At 41.8% G+C, this 14,832-nt stretch overlaps 1 protein-coding gene across 1 annotated transcript in view; it reads left to right on the top strand.

Annotated features, from left to right (window-relative positions):
* DNAH6 (dynein axonemal heavy chain 6) overlaps positions 1–14,832 on the top strand; it is a 250,072-nt gene that overhangs the window by 103,523 nt on the left and 131,717 nt on the right. Inside the window, exons 30-33 of the mRNA XM_058667697.1 lie at positions 269–406; positions 3,472–3,639; positions 7,886–8,034; positions 8,901–9,008. Of these exons, the coding sequence (XP_058523680.1) occupies positions 269–406; positions 3,472–3,639; positions 7,886–8,034; positions 8,901–9,008 (563 nt within the window). The remainder of the gene's footprint in view (positions 1–268; positions 407–3,471; positions 3,640–7,885; positions 8,035–8,900; positions 9,009–14,832) is intronic.

The following is a 14,832-nucleotide window of genomic DNA, read 5'->3' as shown; positions in this document are numbered from 1 at the left end:
TTATACCATGTAAAAAAAAACCAACTCAGAATATTGAATTTATCCATCATCTCTAACATTCATGATTTCTTTGTGATGAAAACATTCAGAATCTTCTTTTCCAGCTATTTGGCTCATCCTACAGGGCATTGCTCCTTGTAATCTCCCTTCTATTTTACAGCACGCCAGAGCTAGTTCTTCCTCCCTGGCTATGACTTTGCACTTGCTCATTTCTCTTTTGTTGGGTCGAATTCTGCAATGCAAAGCTGAATGGTTGGTTTTATTTCAGATGATGGGACGTTTCTTCAGCGGCTTGGCACAGTCGGGTGCCTGGTGCTGCTTCGATGAATTTAACCGGATTGACATAGAAGTTTTGTCTGTCATCGCACAGCAGCTCATCACCATCAGGAATGCCAAAGCAGCGAAGGTGAGGTGCCAGAGTGGCATGCTGTCAGCTTGCAGTGAGCTCAGGGTGCATTGCCAGGGAGGAAGGATATTGCTCACTTTAGCCTGTTCAGTCCCCATTTCCAGTGTTCCTGTTGAGTATCACAACAACAAGCCTTCCTGGGGTGACTTAGTCCCTTATCCAGGCGAGACACAGAAAACAGCATCATGCTGTGCTGGAGGCTGGGGACACAGAGACGTTAGCCTCTGTCCCTACCCTTAAAGAACTCTGCTGTTCTTGCCATGTACCACACACACACACACACACACACACATTGTCACTGTGCCCTCTGCCTCCTGCTGTCCTCCTCACCTTTCTTGTTTTTGCTTTGACATTTGGACATTTACTCTCAACTAGATTTCCTTAGTACTGCCTCATCTGGACGCCACAGCTTTCAGTGTGGTTTGCAGGCTTAACCTAATGCTGGAGGGAAAAATGGAAAAGTGCTTGGAAGTCTCAGGGTGACTGGACCCCCCCCCAGAACCCACTAGACTGGAAAAGTAACGAAGGGTTGCAGTCAGACGAAGAGCCTGATGTGACCTTATTGTTTAACATTTGTTTTTGTCCCACATGAGCATATTCCTGGCCAAGAGGTTTGCTATACAAAAGCTGATGGCAGTTGATTTTAGCAAAAGTCATCAGAACAGAGAGATGAAAGACAGACCTCAACGGGTCAGAACGTCTGCTTTATTTAAGCAGGAGGCTGTGCAGTAAAGAGAATGCAGGAGCGCACGGCAGGCTGTGAGCATGGGGTTGTATTTGTGGGATTTTTCAGTTGAGAGAGCGTAAGAGAGCAACTTTTCGTCCAGGCTGGTTGGGCGAGGGAGGCTGGAGAATTATCTGCTGAGAAGGGAAGCAAGACCAGTCCTCCAAGAAGTTTAAGTGCTGGTTAAATGAGGATATCTCCTGGGAAAGGGGGCCTTGGTCAATTGCGTCATGGAAGCACTGGACAGCCTGTTGGAGATACCATTCAGGATAGGAGGTGCTGGTGTTCTGCAAGACAGGGGCATAAGATATGCCCAGCAAGTCTAACAGCTAGGATTGGAATCAGGTCTCCCCATCACTTGCATTGACCTTCTGATATGTGTTCATTGAAGAATAACCCTGGAGATTGAATTGTATAAACTAGAACTGCCCAAAGCCTCTTGAGGGTCCCCCACTACTCCTTTGGCCCCTTTTGGAGGAGGAGCTCCAAATCTCCACAGTGTCCATCAATAATGTTTCATCCTAGCATAATAAAGGGACACCAGAAATTCATCTGTAGTTCTACACACACGGGGCCATTCTCACCAGAAGATACCCTGACAAAGAATGTTCCACAGTTTCATCATATCCTCTTAAAAAAAGAGGAAGGGAGGGAGGGAAGGAAGGAAGGAAGGAGAGAGAGAAAAAGAAAAAAGGAAAGAGAAAAGGAAAGAAAGAAAGAAAGAAAGAGAAAGAAAGAAAGAAAGAAAGAAAGAAAGAAAGAAAGAAAGAAAGAAAGAAAGAAAGAAAGAAAGAAAGAAAGAAAAAGAAAGAAAGAAAGAAAGAAAAAGAGAAGGAAAGTTACAGAACAAGTAATTATAAAGTCACTAATTGGACTTCGACAAGCTGTTAATTTTACAAGTCATTACAGTACTTTACACGAATTGTGTCTTTGCAGCAAACTTTTGTAAAGTGTATGGCACTTTCCTCTGAGTGAAAGGGATTCAAAATATTCTATAGACACCACAGAGCACATCTAAATTAATGTGATCTAAAGTTTGGTCTCCTTCAACTGTGCTCCTTCCTGCCTCTCACAATCTTTGGAAAGGACTATATTAAATGCAAGGGCAGGGCCTCCAGATACAACTTAACTTGTAGGACATTAGCATCTTGCTGAGCAAATAGCTCAAAATAAAGCAAGGGAAATGGGGATCAGAGACTGCAGAGGACAGAGATGGGATGGAAGCATGACCAGTTAAAGGGCAGCCAGGAGAGCTGAATGGAAATTAACCAACCTTGGCCTTGATTTGCTGGGGGCTGGATGAGATAGGTGGAGTAAGATACATCCCCTGTGGTGGACAAATAGATGAAGACACAGAAACAGAGAGGTTTGGAAAGCCATTGAGTAGTTGCAGGGCTGGCCTCCATTTGCTCTGACCAGCAGTCTCTCCTCCAGGCTGTGGTGCATGGTCCCAGCTGCATCCTGGTCTTCCCCTGTATTCCTAATATTTATTAGTGGCACCTCTGTGCCAGAACTCAATGAGAAACTGAGAATTCACTTTGGAGTTGTCCTCTTACTACCAATCCCAGGCCCCGGGGGAGCTGTGCTTTCTCTCTGGAATATTAGCCAGGGGACTCTTTGGTCTTTCCCTGAACATGCACTCTTCTTTCTTACTCCTCCAGCTTTGGCTGGAGTGGTGGCTGCTGCTCATCCACCTGAGATGCCCTTTTCATTCCTCAGATCTCAAGCAGGCCACCCACTGCCCCTTTAGTATTTATTTGTAACCCTCCCCCCACAGCATCTTGCTGAATGGTCACTGTTTCCATGTCTGACTGCACACAGCAAGCCTGGAAGCTTCTCAGGACCAGCTCTGTGGCTCCACACCTAATTCGGCATCCCCTCACCCTCGACCCCCGCAACAAGTGCTCCACAAGTGTTTACTGTGGAATAAAGTGAAGGGGTGATAGCAAAGAGGCTGATAGTGGACTCTCAATCACCTCAAAACTAAAACTAAATTAGATTTTTTTTTCAGAACACTAGAACCTACAAGTCAAGATTATGTTGCCAATAAATCTAACTTGAATTGTGGAGGCTTAACAAAAGATGTTGAGCTCCAGATTTTAGGCCAGGAAGGAAGTGACACTTTGAGTAAGACAGAGCAAGGGAGATGGATTAGAAAACACAGACCCCAGAAGAGATTGGAAGTGGGAACTGGGAAAGAAATGTCCTCTCTTGTCCCACAGCAGGGCTCAGTGGTCTTTGCTTGAAGACTTCTTTAATGTAGTCTTGAAATTGAGAAATAATTATGTGAGAACTTGATGACATGTGCAGAAGTGTTAACTTACACTTTCTCTTTAAACAGCTCTCTAGATTCATGTTTGAGGGACGGGAAATAAAATTGGTAATGACCTGTGCAGCCTTCATCACCATGAACCCTGGGTATGCAGGCAGGACTGAACTGCCAGACAATCTGAAAGCTCTGTTCAGACCTTTTGCTATGATGGTTCCCAACTATGCCTTGATCGCAGAGGTAAGATTTACATTATACAAGCAGCATAAGTTGTGAGCTTGTTCCTCTTACTTACCATGTACACACACATAACGGTTGCATGTTGTTGGTTTGCTTTTAAGTGTAGATTTGACTGTTCATTCTTCATGCTTAGTTATAAAAAATTTTATTTTATTTGAAAGTCAGAGTTACAGAGAAAAAGAAGGAGAGATAGAGATCTTTCATCTACTGGTTTATTCTCCAAATGGCCATAATGGCCAGAGCTGGGCTGATCTAAAGCTGAGAATCAGTAGCTTCTTCTCTGTTTCCCACGTGGATGTAGAGATTCAAGACCATAGACCCCCCTCCACTGTTTTCCCAGGCCATTAGTATGGAGCTGGATTGGAAGTGGAGCAGCCATACTAGACCTGGAGCCCATATGGAATGCAGGCATTGCAGACAAAGGATTAGCTGCTATGACACCATGCACTGGCCCCTGCATGTTTTTTTTTTTAAGATTTATTTATTTTTATTACAAAGTCAGATATACAGAGAGGAGGAGAGACAGAGAGGAAGATCTTCCATCCGATGATTCACTCCCCAAGTGAGCCGCAACGGCCGGTGCTGCGCCGATCCGAAGCCAGGAACCAGGAACCTCCTCCAGGTCTCCCACACGGGTGCAGGGTCCCAAAGCATTGGGCCGTGCTCAACTGCTTTCCCAGGCCACAAGCAGGGATCTGGATGGGAAGTTGAGCCACCGGGATTAGAACCGGTGCCCATATCGGATCCCGGGGCGTTCAAGGAGAGGACTTTAGCCGCTAGGCCACACCACTGGGCACCCCTGCATGGTTTTTTTGTTTGTTTCTTTTTTTGTTTTTTTTTTGCTATTGTATCTCATAAAGATCAGAATGCTGTTCAGGATATAGTTAGCCCCTAAAACTGGAATGAATCAATGAAGTTAATTAGCAGGTCATTGGGATTTATTGGATCATCTTTAAAATTTTTTTTAAAAATTATTTCATAAAAATTATTATTTTATAAAAATTATTATTTTATAAAAATTATTTATAAAAAACAATATAATTATTTATATTTCTTTTAGAAAATTATCTTTATTGAAGTGTCACTGCAAGTATAATTTTATTAACTTTTGCTTCATATCTTTGTCAAACCAATGGTTAAGAATGCTTTACTACTGTAAATTTAATGATCTGTAATTGCTTTATATAATTTACCGTATATGAGTAAAATAATCATTTTTCTATTCAATGATTGTTCATAGATATTGTCTGTGTTCCCACTCACTTAAGGTCTTTGTGGTTTTTACTTGTTAAACTTCTTATTTGGTGAAGTATTGGGCCTTTTACCATCAGGCAAATCTAAAATATATTCTCTCAAATGTTAAAAAAAATGAGAGGAAGAAGGGTGGGAGGGAAGAAGGGAATATCATTATGTTCTTAGAAACGTGTCTAAATCATCATGAATCTGTTAAATACTAATTAAAATTAAAAGATAAAAATAAAAATTTAAAGCTTCAAAAAATTACTTTTTATTAGCATTAAAGATGTTGCATCAATGCTGTATTCATCATTGTGATGGGCGGTGGAAATAGCCTATAACAGCTGAGCCAAAAAAACAATAATTGCAAATTATTATAAATTGTTCTTGTTCTTTCTGTAGCTACCAAGGCATCTTTCTATTTAAGCTAGTTTTTGTTACTGCAACTTCTGTGTGAGTCAATGTATATAAACTTTGTGGTATTCTAAAGGCCTGTGTTATCCAGGTGTGATTTATACCTGTAACACGAACAACTCACAGAGTGCAGCTACGTGAGCTCCTGCATGACCACCCAGACAAAGAGGCCAGTGTCTTCAGAACTCAAAAGGTGCCCTGCGCTCAGAGCTACATTTCTTGATGAAGGACACTATCCATTTAAGAATGGAATTTCTCAGAAATCGAGAGTAGTTCCTTGGTTCATCAGATCCTTTGACAACAACTGGTTTTATATATGCTTTTTTATGGAGTAAAAGTAATTGTTCAAGAATCCAGCTTACCCGGGTGGATATTTGGCCCATGCCTGCATCCCACATGGTCCTGGTTCTGCTTTCAGTTCAAGCCTCCTGCTGATGCATACCTTGGGAGACAACAGGGGGCTGCTCGAGTACTCAAGTCCCTTCCACTCATGTGGGAGATCTAGGTTGGGCTCATCTTCCGAGTTCAGCTGGCTCATCCTGGGTGTTGCAGGCATTTGGGGAGTAAACCAATGAATAAAATCTCTTTTTCTTTCTTTCAAAGAAATATTTTCAAAAATTATGAAAACTATAATTTTAATAAAATGTTTTCAGCATCTCGTGGGCCCCCTAGCAACCTCTGGGTATGGGGAATGCAGAACAGCTAAGATGGTGTCTTCACTTTTTGTTAACATAGGTAATCATATTTATTTCTAAACTGAAATCAACACTTTGATCCCAAAGCAGATCTGATACAGTTACCATCATCAAATTTTAATTTTCAAAGAGCATCTGCATGAGGTTGGGCTGGAAACATTCAAGCTCTACCAGTTTTCTTAGATGTCCCATATTTTAGTAACATAGGCACTGGAGACATGTTTTGTCCCTTCTTGAGGTCATTATTTGGATTTTTCCGGTAAGATTTGTCTCCTATCTAATAGTGAATGTACATAAATCCTTTGCTAGCATGTTTCTGTCCCTCTAAAATGATTGGCTCAGCCTGCACACAGTGAGAACAATAGCTTTCCCCTTCCACATCCTGAGAACCCATAAATAAAGTGCAAATGATCTTGCCCTTGTGCTGACCGAACTCCTCAAAGGCATGCACACACACACACACACACACACGCACACACACACACACACCCCTTCTCACAAGCAGTCATCAGGAAACAAGAGGAGCTTTAGAGGAAGGCCCCCAGTTAATTACCTGTCCTGGGTTCCTTGGTATCAAGTGGTCTGGCACACACTGGCTTGAAGGGGGAACCTGTCACCTACAGAGTGAGCCTGGTCTTTGCCGCCGAGGTCCGTCCATTGGGCGCTTAGTAAAGGCATCTTCTCTTCCCCATCTTGTGAATAATGCTTACATAAGAATTTCAGGAGTCCACCGACAACAACTTCTTCACTTTTGACTGTCACTGTGGACAGGGGCAATAAAATGTAGGGAGAAAAAGGTTTAGATCCCAATCTTAACATTTTTGTCCACATTTCATGAGTTGTCCTATTGATTCATTTCTCAGTAATGAATTGGATATATTCTAAAATCCAGAGTCCTAAGAACTTTCTCTATCACAAATATAATGAATAAAACTGTTACCAGTAAATATTTTTTAAAACTTTTATTTATTTGAATGGCAAAGTTATAGTGAGAGAGGGAAATTCCATCTGCTGGTTCAATCCCCAAGTGTACACAATGACTGGGACTGAGCCACGCCAAAGCCAGCATCCGCAGGGTAGGTACAGGAGCCCAGTTTCTTGGGCCATTTTCTGTTTCTCTCCCAGGTGCATTAACAGGGAGCTGGATCTGAAGTGAAGCATCCAGGACCTGAACAGACACTGTAAAGGATGCCGGCTCTGCAGGCAGTGGCTCAATGTGCTATGCCACAACACTGGCCACATCAGTAAATATTTTGAAGCACCTACTAGGTGCAGGTCATTATATCAATCCCTAATGATACAGAAGTAAACCAGACAGCAGGAAGAAACGTGCATCTTTTCAAGTCCTGCTTCTGAGGCAAACTGCAGTGCTGTGAGGGCAAATATGGGTGGAAGGGAGGATCTGCTTCCATTCCCACTGTCAAAGCAGCAGGCATTGTCCAATTAACAAGATACAGGCATTTGTCAGAAACAAGATAGCCTCTTAGGGATGGAGAAAGGACACGTGCCTTTGCATAACTCCCCTTGCTGCCAGGGAATCTAACATGAGCAGGCAGGCAGTGATCACTGATACTGTGCTCCAAGGTGGCCTTCTTGTCCGCTGTCTTTTGTTCTCAGGTTTTGTAACTTTCATGACGACATAAAAGCATCAGGCTTTGCTGCACCTTGAGCCAAATGTCACCAAGACCACATCTTCATCTACAGACAAGAAGCAGAACCAGAACCCTAGCTTCCCATCTTCCACCATTCCTAGGATGGAGAAAACCCTCTTAGGGTTATTAAAAGGAATAACATGGAAAGGGATAGTGCCTAAAGTAGATTCTTAATAAATTGGCATTATGCTAGTGTAATGTTATTAATGAAAAAAACAGTAAGCACCCCACAATATCTTTCTATTCTAGGTCATTTTATATTCTGAAGGATTTGAATCCAGTAAAATCTTAGCCAGGAAAATGACTCAGATGTACAAGCTTTGCAGCGAACAGCTCTCTCAGCAGGATCACTATGACTTTGGCATGAGGGCTGTGAAGTCTGTGCTGGTCATGGCTGGGTAAGAAACCAAAGTGACAGGAGTGAATATTGTAGTTCAAAGGCAGTAAGTAGGGAATTCATGAAAGGCTCTTAGAATAATGGTTGAAGCTTAGCAAGTGGTGGATAAATGTTAGCAGCTACCATTATCAGCATTCTTACCTTGATAGTCTATGATACAGTGAAATGGGCTGTATCATGTATGATGGCTCCACTTAAGCACATCCAGACCCCTTCTGCCTAGTATCCCTGGGCTCTGTACCAGCCCCACAGCCCACTATACCCTTTCTTATTGCATTTAGCCTAAATCCAATGTACCTTGTCTTTTCAGGGTTGGCAATTCAGGACTAGGGCTACTAAGAAGTTTAGCTATGCTTGTCCTCAAAGAACATAAGGATGTCCCAATAGGCCAGACAGATAAATGTGCAGTCATCCCTTGAATGCCATATGATGAGGGCAACAATAGATTTGTGACCGAGGTTCACTAACGAGATGGATGAACTTTAGAGATTTCTAGACAAGGGAGTAATGGGTTAGGTTTTGAATAGGAAATACATATAATCACTTACATAATATATATAATAATATACATTCTCAGAGAATTCTGAATCTGGGGGGAAAAGTCACTAGGACAGGAGTCATCACAGTACATTCGGAGAACTGTAAGCTCAGAGTAGATAAAATCTGGACGGACTGAGGGGCAAAGATAGCCTTATCATTCTCAGTGCCATGTAGCCAGTGCAGGCCTCATCTGTGTACAGAAGCAGGTGGATGCCGAGCACACAAGGAAGGGTCCCCTCCTTCCTTCAGGAACCTGCAGGAAGTGCCCTCCGCAGGTCTGAGAGCTGCAGGCTGGTGATATCATCTGAAATGTCCCTTTGATTTTAGGTCTCTAAAAAGAGAGAATCCAGACCTAAGTGAAGATGTGGTATTGATAAGAGCTTTACGAGACTCCAACTTGCCAAAATTTCTCACAGATGACGCTATTCTGTTCAGGTGAGCTTTTGGATCTTACACAGTAAAGCACAGCTGTCACACAAAGGTAACACATAGACTTGTCGAAAGTTGCTCTCTAACAAGCTGATAACTTTTTCATATTTTCTGCAGGCACTTATTGCAGTCTAAGAGTACTGGTTTAACATAAGGGTACCAAAAGTGTATCAATTATTTTTCTTTTTCTCAGCTTGCTATAGAACTAATGTTTGGTTACAACTTCCCGATCAAAAGAAAATCTCTGACTTAAAAAAATATATATATGTATATATATATGATATATGTCAGAAATATGGAAATATATATGTATCAGATTTGGGGATTAACAAAAGTGTGATTGCTATTATCCCTTTCTTCTTTCATTACTAACTTTTGTGTTTCTCCAAGTAATACATGTACATGGTTTTAAAAAAGAGTCTCATTAATTAGGCCCCTGGGAAGCAACAATGTCCTGCCCTTTACCAGGTCCCATTCCCAAGAGTAATCAAGTTTGTATTTATTTTGTGATTCGTTCCATGTTTCTTAGTACCATACTGAAGCCAATTCTTGATTTTCCAATTTTAGATATTAAGTTACCAAAATGATGAGGATATACACATAGACTTATCCCCCTACATGCATCTTTTCTGTGTCGTTATATTGCAATGTAACTTGAGCTGAATAACCAGGATTCCAATTAATTGATTCAGATTTACATTTGCCCTGCAGTGATTGTCTGTGTTTCTTTTTTTAAGAAATCCTTTCCTATTTTTCTATAAATTGATCAGTAATCCATCTCTAAACATTACTGGAGTATACTCTCCTAGTTTAAAAAGCAAAATCTTCGATTGTCCATGATATTCTGTTGTCTCCTCAGAGCCCCCACCTCCTGCTCTGACCTGGACTGGTTGCACACTCTGCTGCATGTCTACAATCCTAGGGTTCATTCATGATGAAAATGGGGATTTCTTTGCCTTTGCCCTCCAACCACTGCCCTCTTCTCAAGAAACTTCATCAACTCTGTTTTGATGTAGCACATTCTTCCTTCTTTGCTGAGAAATGGTGCAGAGAAAATAATGTGGGATGTGCACGTCCTAAACATCTTTATCTTAACTCTCATGCTCAGTTAATGGTTTGACTGCATCTAGAATTCCCAGTAGATTTCGTTTCTCTCAGAATGTTCAAGGTGTTGCTCCATCGCCTTTCTGAATTGCCACTGCTGCACCTGTAGCAGGCTAGTGCCCAAGCCACTGGATCAGACTTTTTTTTTTCCTGAGAGCCTTTAAGATCTTTCCTTTGTCCCCAGTGTGCTGAATTTTTGGGGGGTGATTGCGCGTTGGTGCAGCTTCTGAAAGATCTATTGTCTTAAGGAAGATTTTATTCTCTATTGTTATCAGTTGCCTTTTTTCTGTTTTTGCAATTTTAGCCCTGTTACTTTGTCTTAAATTTACATTTAATAAAAGAAGTTATGTGATGTAAAGTTCTGTGAATTTTGGCAAATGTATAGTCATGTAACCACCACCCTAATCAACATACAGAACTGTTCTGCTTCCCCAAAAAGCCGTCACAGTACCCCCTTTATTATAAGACTCTACTGCCCTTTACCCTAAGCCTTTGAAACCCAGTGATTGATTCCTGTCCCTATCACTTTGCTTTTTCCAAGACTCCACACCAATGGAATCATACATAGTACGTAGCATTTCAAGTCTGGATTCTCTCACCTAATATAATGTACGCATGATTCACTCATGTTGTTGTGTGCATTCACGGTGTATTCCTTTTTATTTTATCCTATTATGCCAAAGTATCAGTTTGCTTATCCACTTACCAATCAAAGCATTTCTGGTTTGTTTCCAGTTCTTTATAAAGCTGTCAATTAAAAAAATGTAAGTTTCTGTGTGGACATAAATCTTCATTTCTGTAAGTGTAGGATTGTGGGCTCCTGTGGTAAATACAGGGCTGCTCCAAAGAATCTTTGAAAGATGGAATTGAAAGTTAAGCTGATTTGAGGGATAAAAATTGAAATCCATGTATGTTTTCATGCTACACCCTTTCCATGATCTTTTTGAAGTATTTTTGCATGTTTTATTTTACAAAACCTTCCAAACTGCCTCCAGGAGGACCTATGCCATTGTGTGTTCCCATCAACAATGTTCAGGAGCATAAGTTGGTCTTCATTCTCATATAACAGGTGTTGTCCATTTGTTTGTTTTAAATGTAGTCATTCTAGCAGGTGTCAAGTGATACTTCACAATGGCTTTCATTTGCTTGCTTAGCCCTAATAATTAATGTTAACTATCTTTTTATGTGCTTTTTCTTCATCGTGAAGCTTTCTTGAAGTTTCTATTCAAGTTTTTACTACTTTTTATTGGATTTTCTGCTTTTTTATTATTGGATTGTTAGAAGTTACTTTTTATATTCTGGACACAGCCTTTATGAGATATATGATTTGCAAATCCTTTCACCCCAACTGTAGCATGTCTTTAACACTCCTGATTGTGTCTTTTACAAAGTAATTCTTTTATTTTGATAAGTTACAAACGTATTAATATTATTTTAAGAATCGTATCTTCAGTGCCCTAAGAAATCCTTGCCTAAAATCACAATGATTTTCTCTTGTGTTTTCTTCTACAAGTTTTACAGTTTATATTTTTACTGTTAGGTCTATGATAGATTTGAATTGTTTATGTATTTATGCATTTGCTTCTGTCTTTCACACTGACATTTTCCCAGACGTTTAAGGCTGCTTGGCTTTCATTCATCTATGAGGAAGATACTGGAGAAGTGCATGAATCCCCAACTGCTAACATCGCCAGGCTTGTGGCTTTCCTAAGGAGGGCAGATTCATAGGAGAAAGACCTTACAGTCTGCTGCTTGGCATTGTGCATCTTGCTGTCAGCATTCCAGGGCCAAAGGAGCCAGTGAAGAGCAGAGCAGGGATATCACTCACTTGGTCCTCTCTTGCAAGTCTCTCACCTGTTGCTGGTCTTACTCAGGCGGGGGCAATTGTTGCATGAAGAAGGGGGAGAATTCTGAGGCTTTAATAGCTTCACAGGCACAATTTCAGCCCATTCTCTTGTTCCGAACCCCATATCCATGTCTGATCTCGTAGACTCCCAGTGTTACTAATCCACCAATTTCTTCCCCTGCTGACAGCTTAGGTGTCAGTTCCCTAACATGCCAACTGTCTCTACTAACTTATTAAGTTTCTCTCTCTTCTTTCTGTGACTTCTGGGTGAGTGAGTGTCCTGCCCAGTGTTCTCTGAGCTTTCTGGATCAGGGTTTTGTTGTCTAACAAGAATTTGTGGAAATTCTCCATTATTTCTGTTTCTGACTATTTCTTTTCTTTTTTTTTTTTTAAGATTTAGTTATTTTTTACTGGCAAGTCAGATATACACAGAGGAGGAGAGTCAGAGAGGAAGATCTTCCGTCCAATGATTCACTCCCCCAGTGGCCATAACGGCCAGAGCTAAGCTGAGCCTGTCCAAAGCCAGGAGCCTGGAGCTTCCTCCAGGTATCTCACGTGAGCGCAGGGTCCCAAGGCTTTGGGCCATCCTCAACTACTTTCCCAGGCCAGGAGCAGGGAACTGGATGGAAAGCGGGGCTGCTGAGATTAGAACCAGCACCCATATGGGATCCCGGCATGCGCAAGGCAAGGACTTTAGCCACTAGGCTATCATGCCGGGCCCTCGACTATTTGTTCTGTTGCTTTCTCTCCTTTTTCTCCTTTGGTCTTCCCATACTAAGCATATTACTCTTATTGTAGTTGTCTCATTGGTTTTGAACATTTTGTGGGGAGTGTTTTAAGTCTCTGTTTTCTTTGCATTCAGTTTGGAAGATTTCTATTGAGATAGCCTGACCAGCAGCAGTGCTTCCTCAGCTGTGTCCAATCCACTAATATAAGCACATCAAATGGATTCTTCCCTTTTGTTACTGCTGTTGGATTTTTATCTCTAACCTTAAAATTTTTTTTATAGATTTTCCATTTTTTTGATTACAACACTCATCTGTTTTTTCATGCTGTGTATGCACAGCGTTATTAGCCAAAATTGTTCTGAATTCCCTGATAATTATGACATCTCTGATGTGCCTGGTTCTCAGCGCTGTGCTTCTTGCTTTCCATTAGGTCTTGTAATTTTTTTTCTTGGAAGACACATAATGAACTGGGTAAAAAAAATAAAAAAAAAAAGGTCAGTGGGATGGTATGGTGGAGTGTAGCGAAGAGGTCCTTATCGTGATATAAGGAAATGGGAGAGTTTCTAGAGTTGTGCAATTAAGACTTAATCTTGTAGTGAGCCAACACCTTTGGACTGTAAACTTCACAAGTGTTTCTCATTTCTTTCTTCCCCTCTTATTGGGTCGTTCCCCTCTCCCACGTGGAGGGCCCCAGCTGAGTAGAGTTGGGTATTTTCCCTCCCTGTTTGTTAGATAAGCTCAGGTGAGGCTTAGGAGGAACGAGTTTCTCGTGCTTTCTTTAGAACAGAGTGCTCGGGCATATTTCAAGACCGTTCCTTCTCTGCTGTTGGAAGCATGAAGGGATTTTCCTCTTCAGTGAGAAAACCCGCTCTTGTTCCTGGAGGTAAAACCCACAGAAGGTCCACTCTCCCTGCACTCCACGGCCAGGTTCCCCCACATTCTTAGCTTCCCAGTCCTATTTACACCCATCCCCCCAGCAACTCAGCTACTACTCTTCGGCTTTTCCCTCCCTGCCGCTGGCTACTGAGAAGGCTTCTGCTGGGTAAGTTGCCAGTCTCTCCAATTTGAGAGGCAGAGATCTCTATAATTGTTTTAAGTATATGTCCTTTTTATGCTATGCTCTGAGCATTATTATATATAACCTGCCAGAGCGTACGGGTGTCATTTTGCTTGTTTGAGTGAAATATAGAAACCTTAACTCCCTTTACATTTCTTTTCCCCTCTCTGTTGCTGAACAACATCCTAAACTATTTGGAAGCATTGTAGAACTCCAAAATCAGTGACAAAACTGAAGTGGTAGAAGAAAGTAGGTATTTATTTCAAAGTGCGGAGCAAGGAGCCAGAGTTGCTGTTTAATTCCTAGGCTCCCTGCCGAATTAGCGGTACAGATTCTTAAAAATTAAAATTGGAGCTGAGAGGTGTGCGACCAGCTGGTGTCCAAAATCCTGGTTGGTCGATGGCACTCGTGACTTTCCTGTGACTGGTCAGTGATACGGTGCTTTTTCAGGAATTTATTATGGCTCCAGTTGCTCTGGGGACTTCATGAATGCAGCAGTTTGAGATCTTTCTGAATCCTGATTTGAATGATTTTTTTAGTGAAAGCTATTTACTTTTTCAGAAGATTCTGTATCTTATTTTTGTTTAGCTGGCTGTTCCCAAAGCCACAAGAGCAGAAGTTAGAAACACAGTGTTGTTACTAATCTAATGAAGCTGGAAATTTGCCTTCATCTCCATTGACACCTGTGGGTCAGAGAGGTCTCCTCATGGCCACGGTGTAGAGGTGAGGGTGCCAGTTCCCTAGCACCCTCCTGACAATTCTCTGGATGAGAGAGGCAGTGTATTACTGCAGCTGCACGGCTGCCACAGGGAAAGGCAGCCTTGTTACTTGAGCAGTGGTGAAAGCCCGGACTCTATGAGCATCCTCTGACACACCCTGCTCCCCTAAAGGAGAAAGAAGTGCCTCATTACTGCCGCAAGGGCTGGGTGTGCAGGTTTCTCATATGCCCCTATCAACTCCACAGGGAACATCCTCACCTCCTTGTGAGGCTGAAAATCTTGGGATCCCTACTTAATCTATCCAGACACCATGAAAGAAACTCGTTACAGCCTGACTAGGGTGGTGTTCTAGCCTCCTCCCTCAGTCTCTATGGGA

This window comes from Ochotona princeps, chromosome 8, assembly GCF_030435755.1.
Source record: "Ochotona princeps isolate mOchPri1 chromosome 8, mOchPri1.hap1, whole genome shotgun sequence".
NCBI lineage: Eukaryota > Metazoa > Chordata > Mammalia > Lagomorpha > Ochotonidae > Ochotona > Ochotona princeps.
The sequence above is the reverse complement of the archived record's forward strand: the minus strand, read 5'-3'. Positions and strand labels throughout refer to the sequence as shown.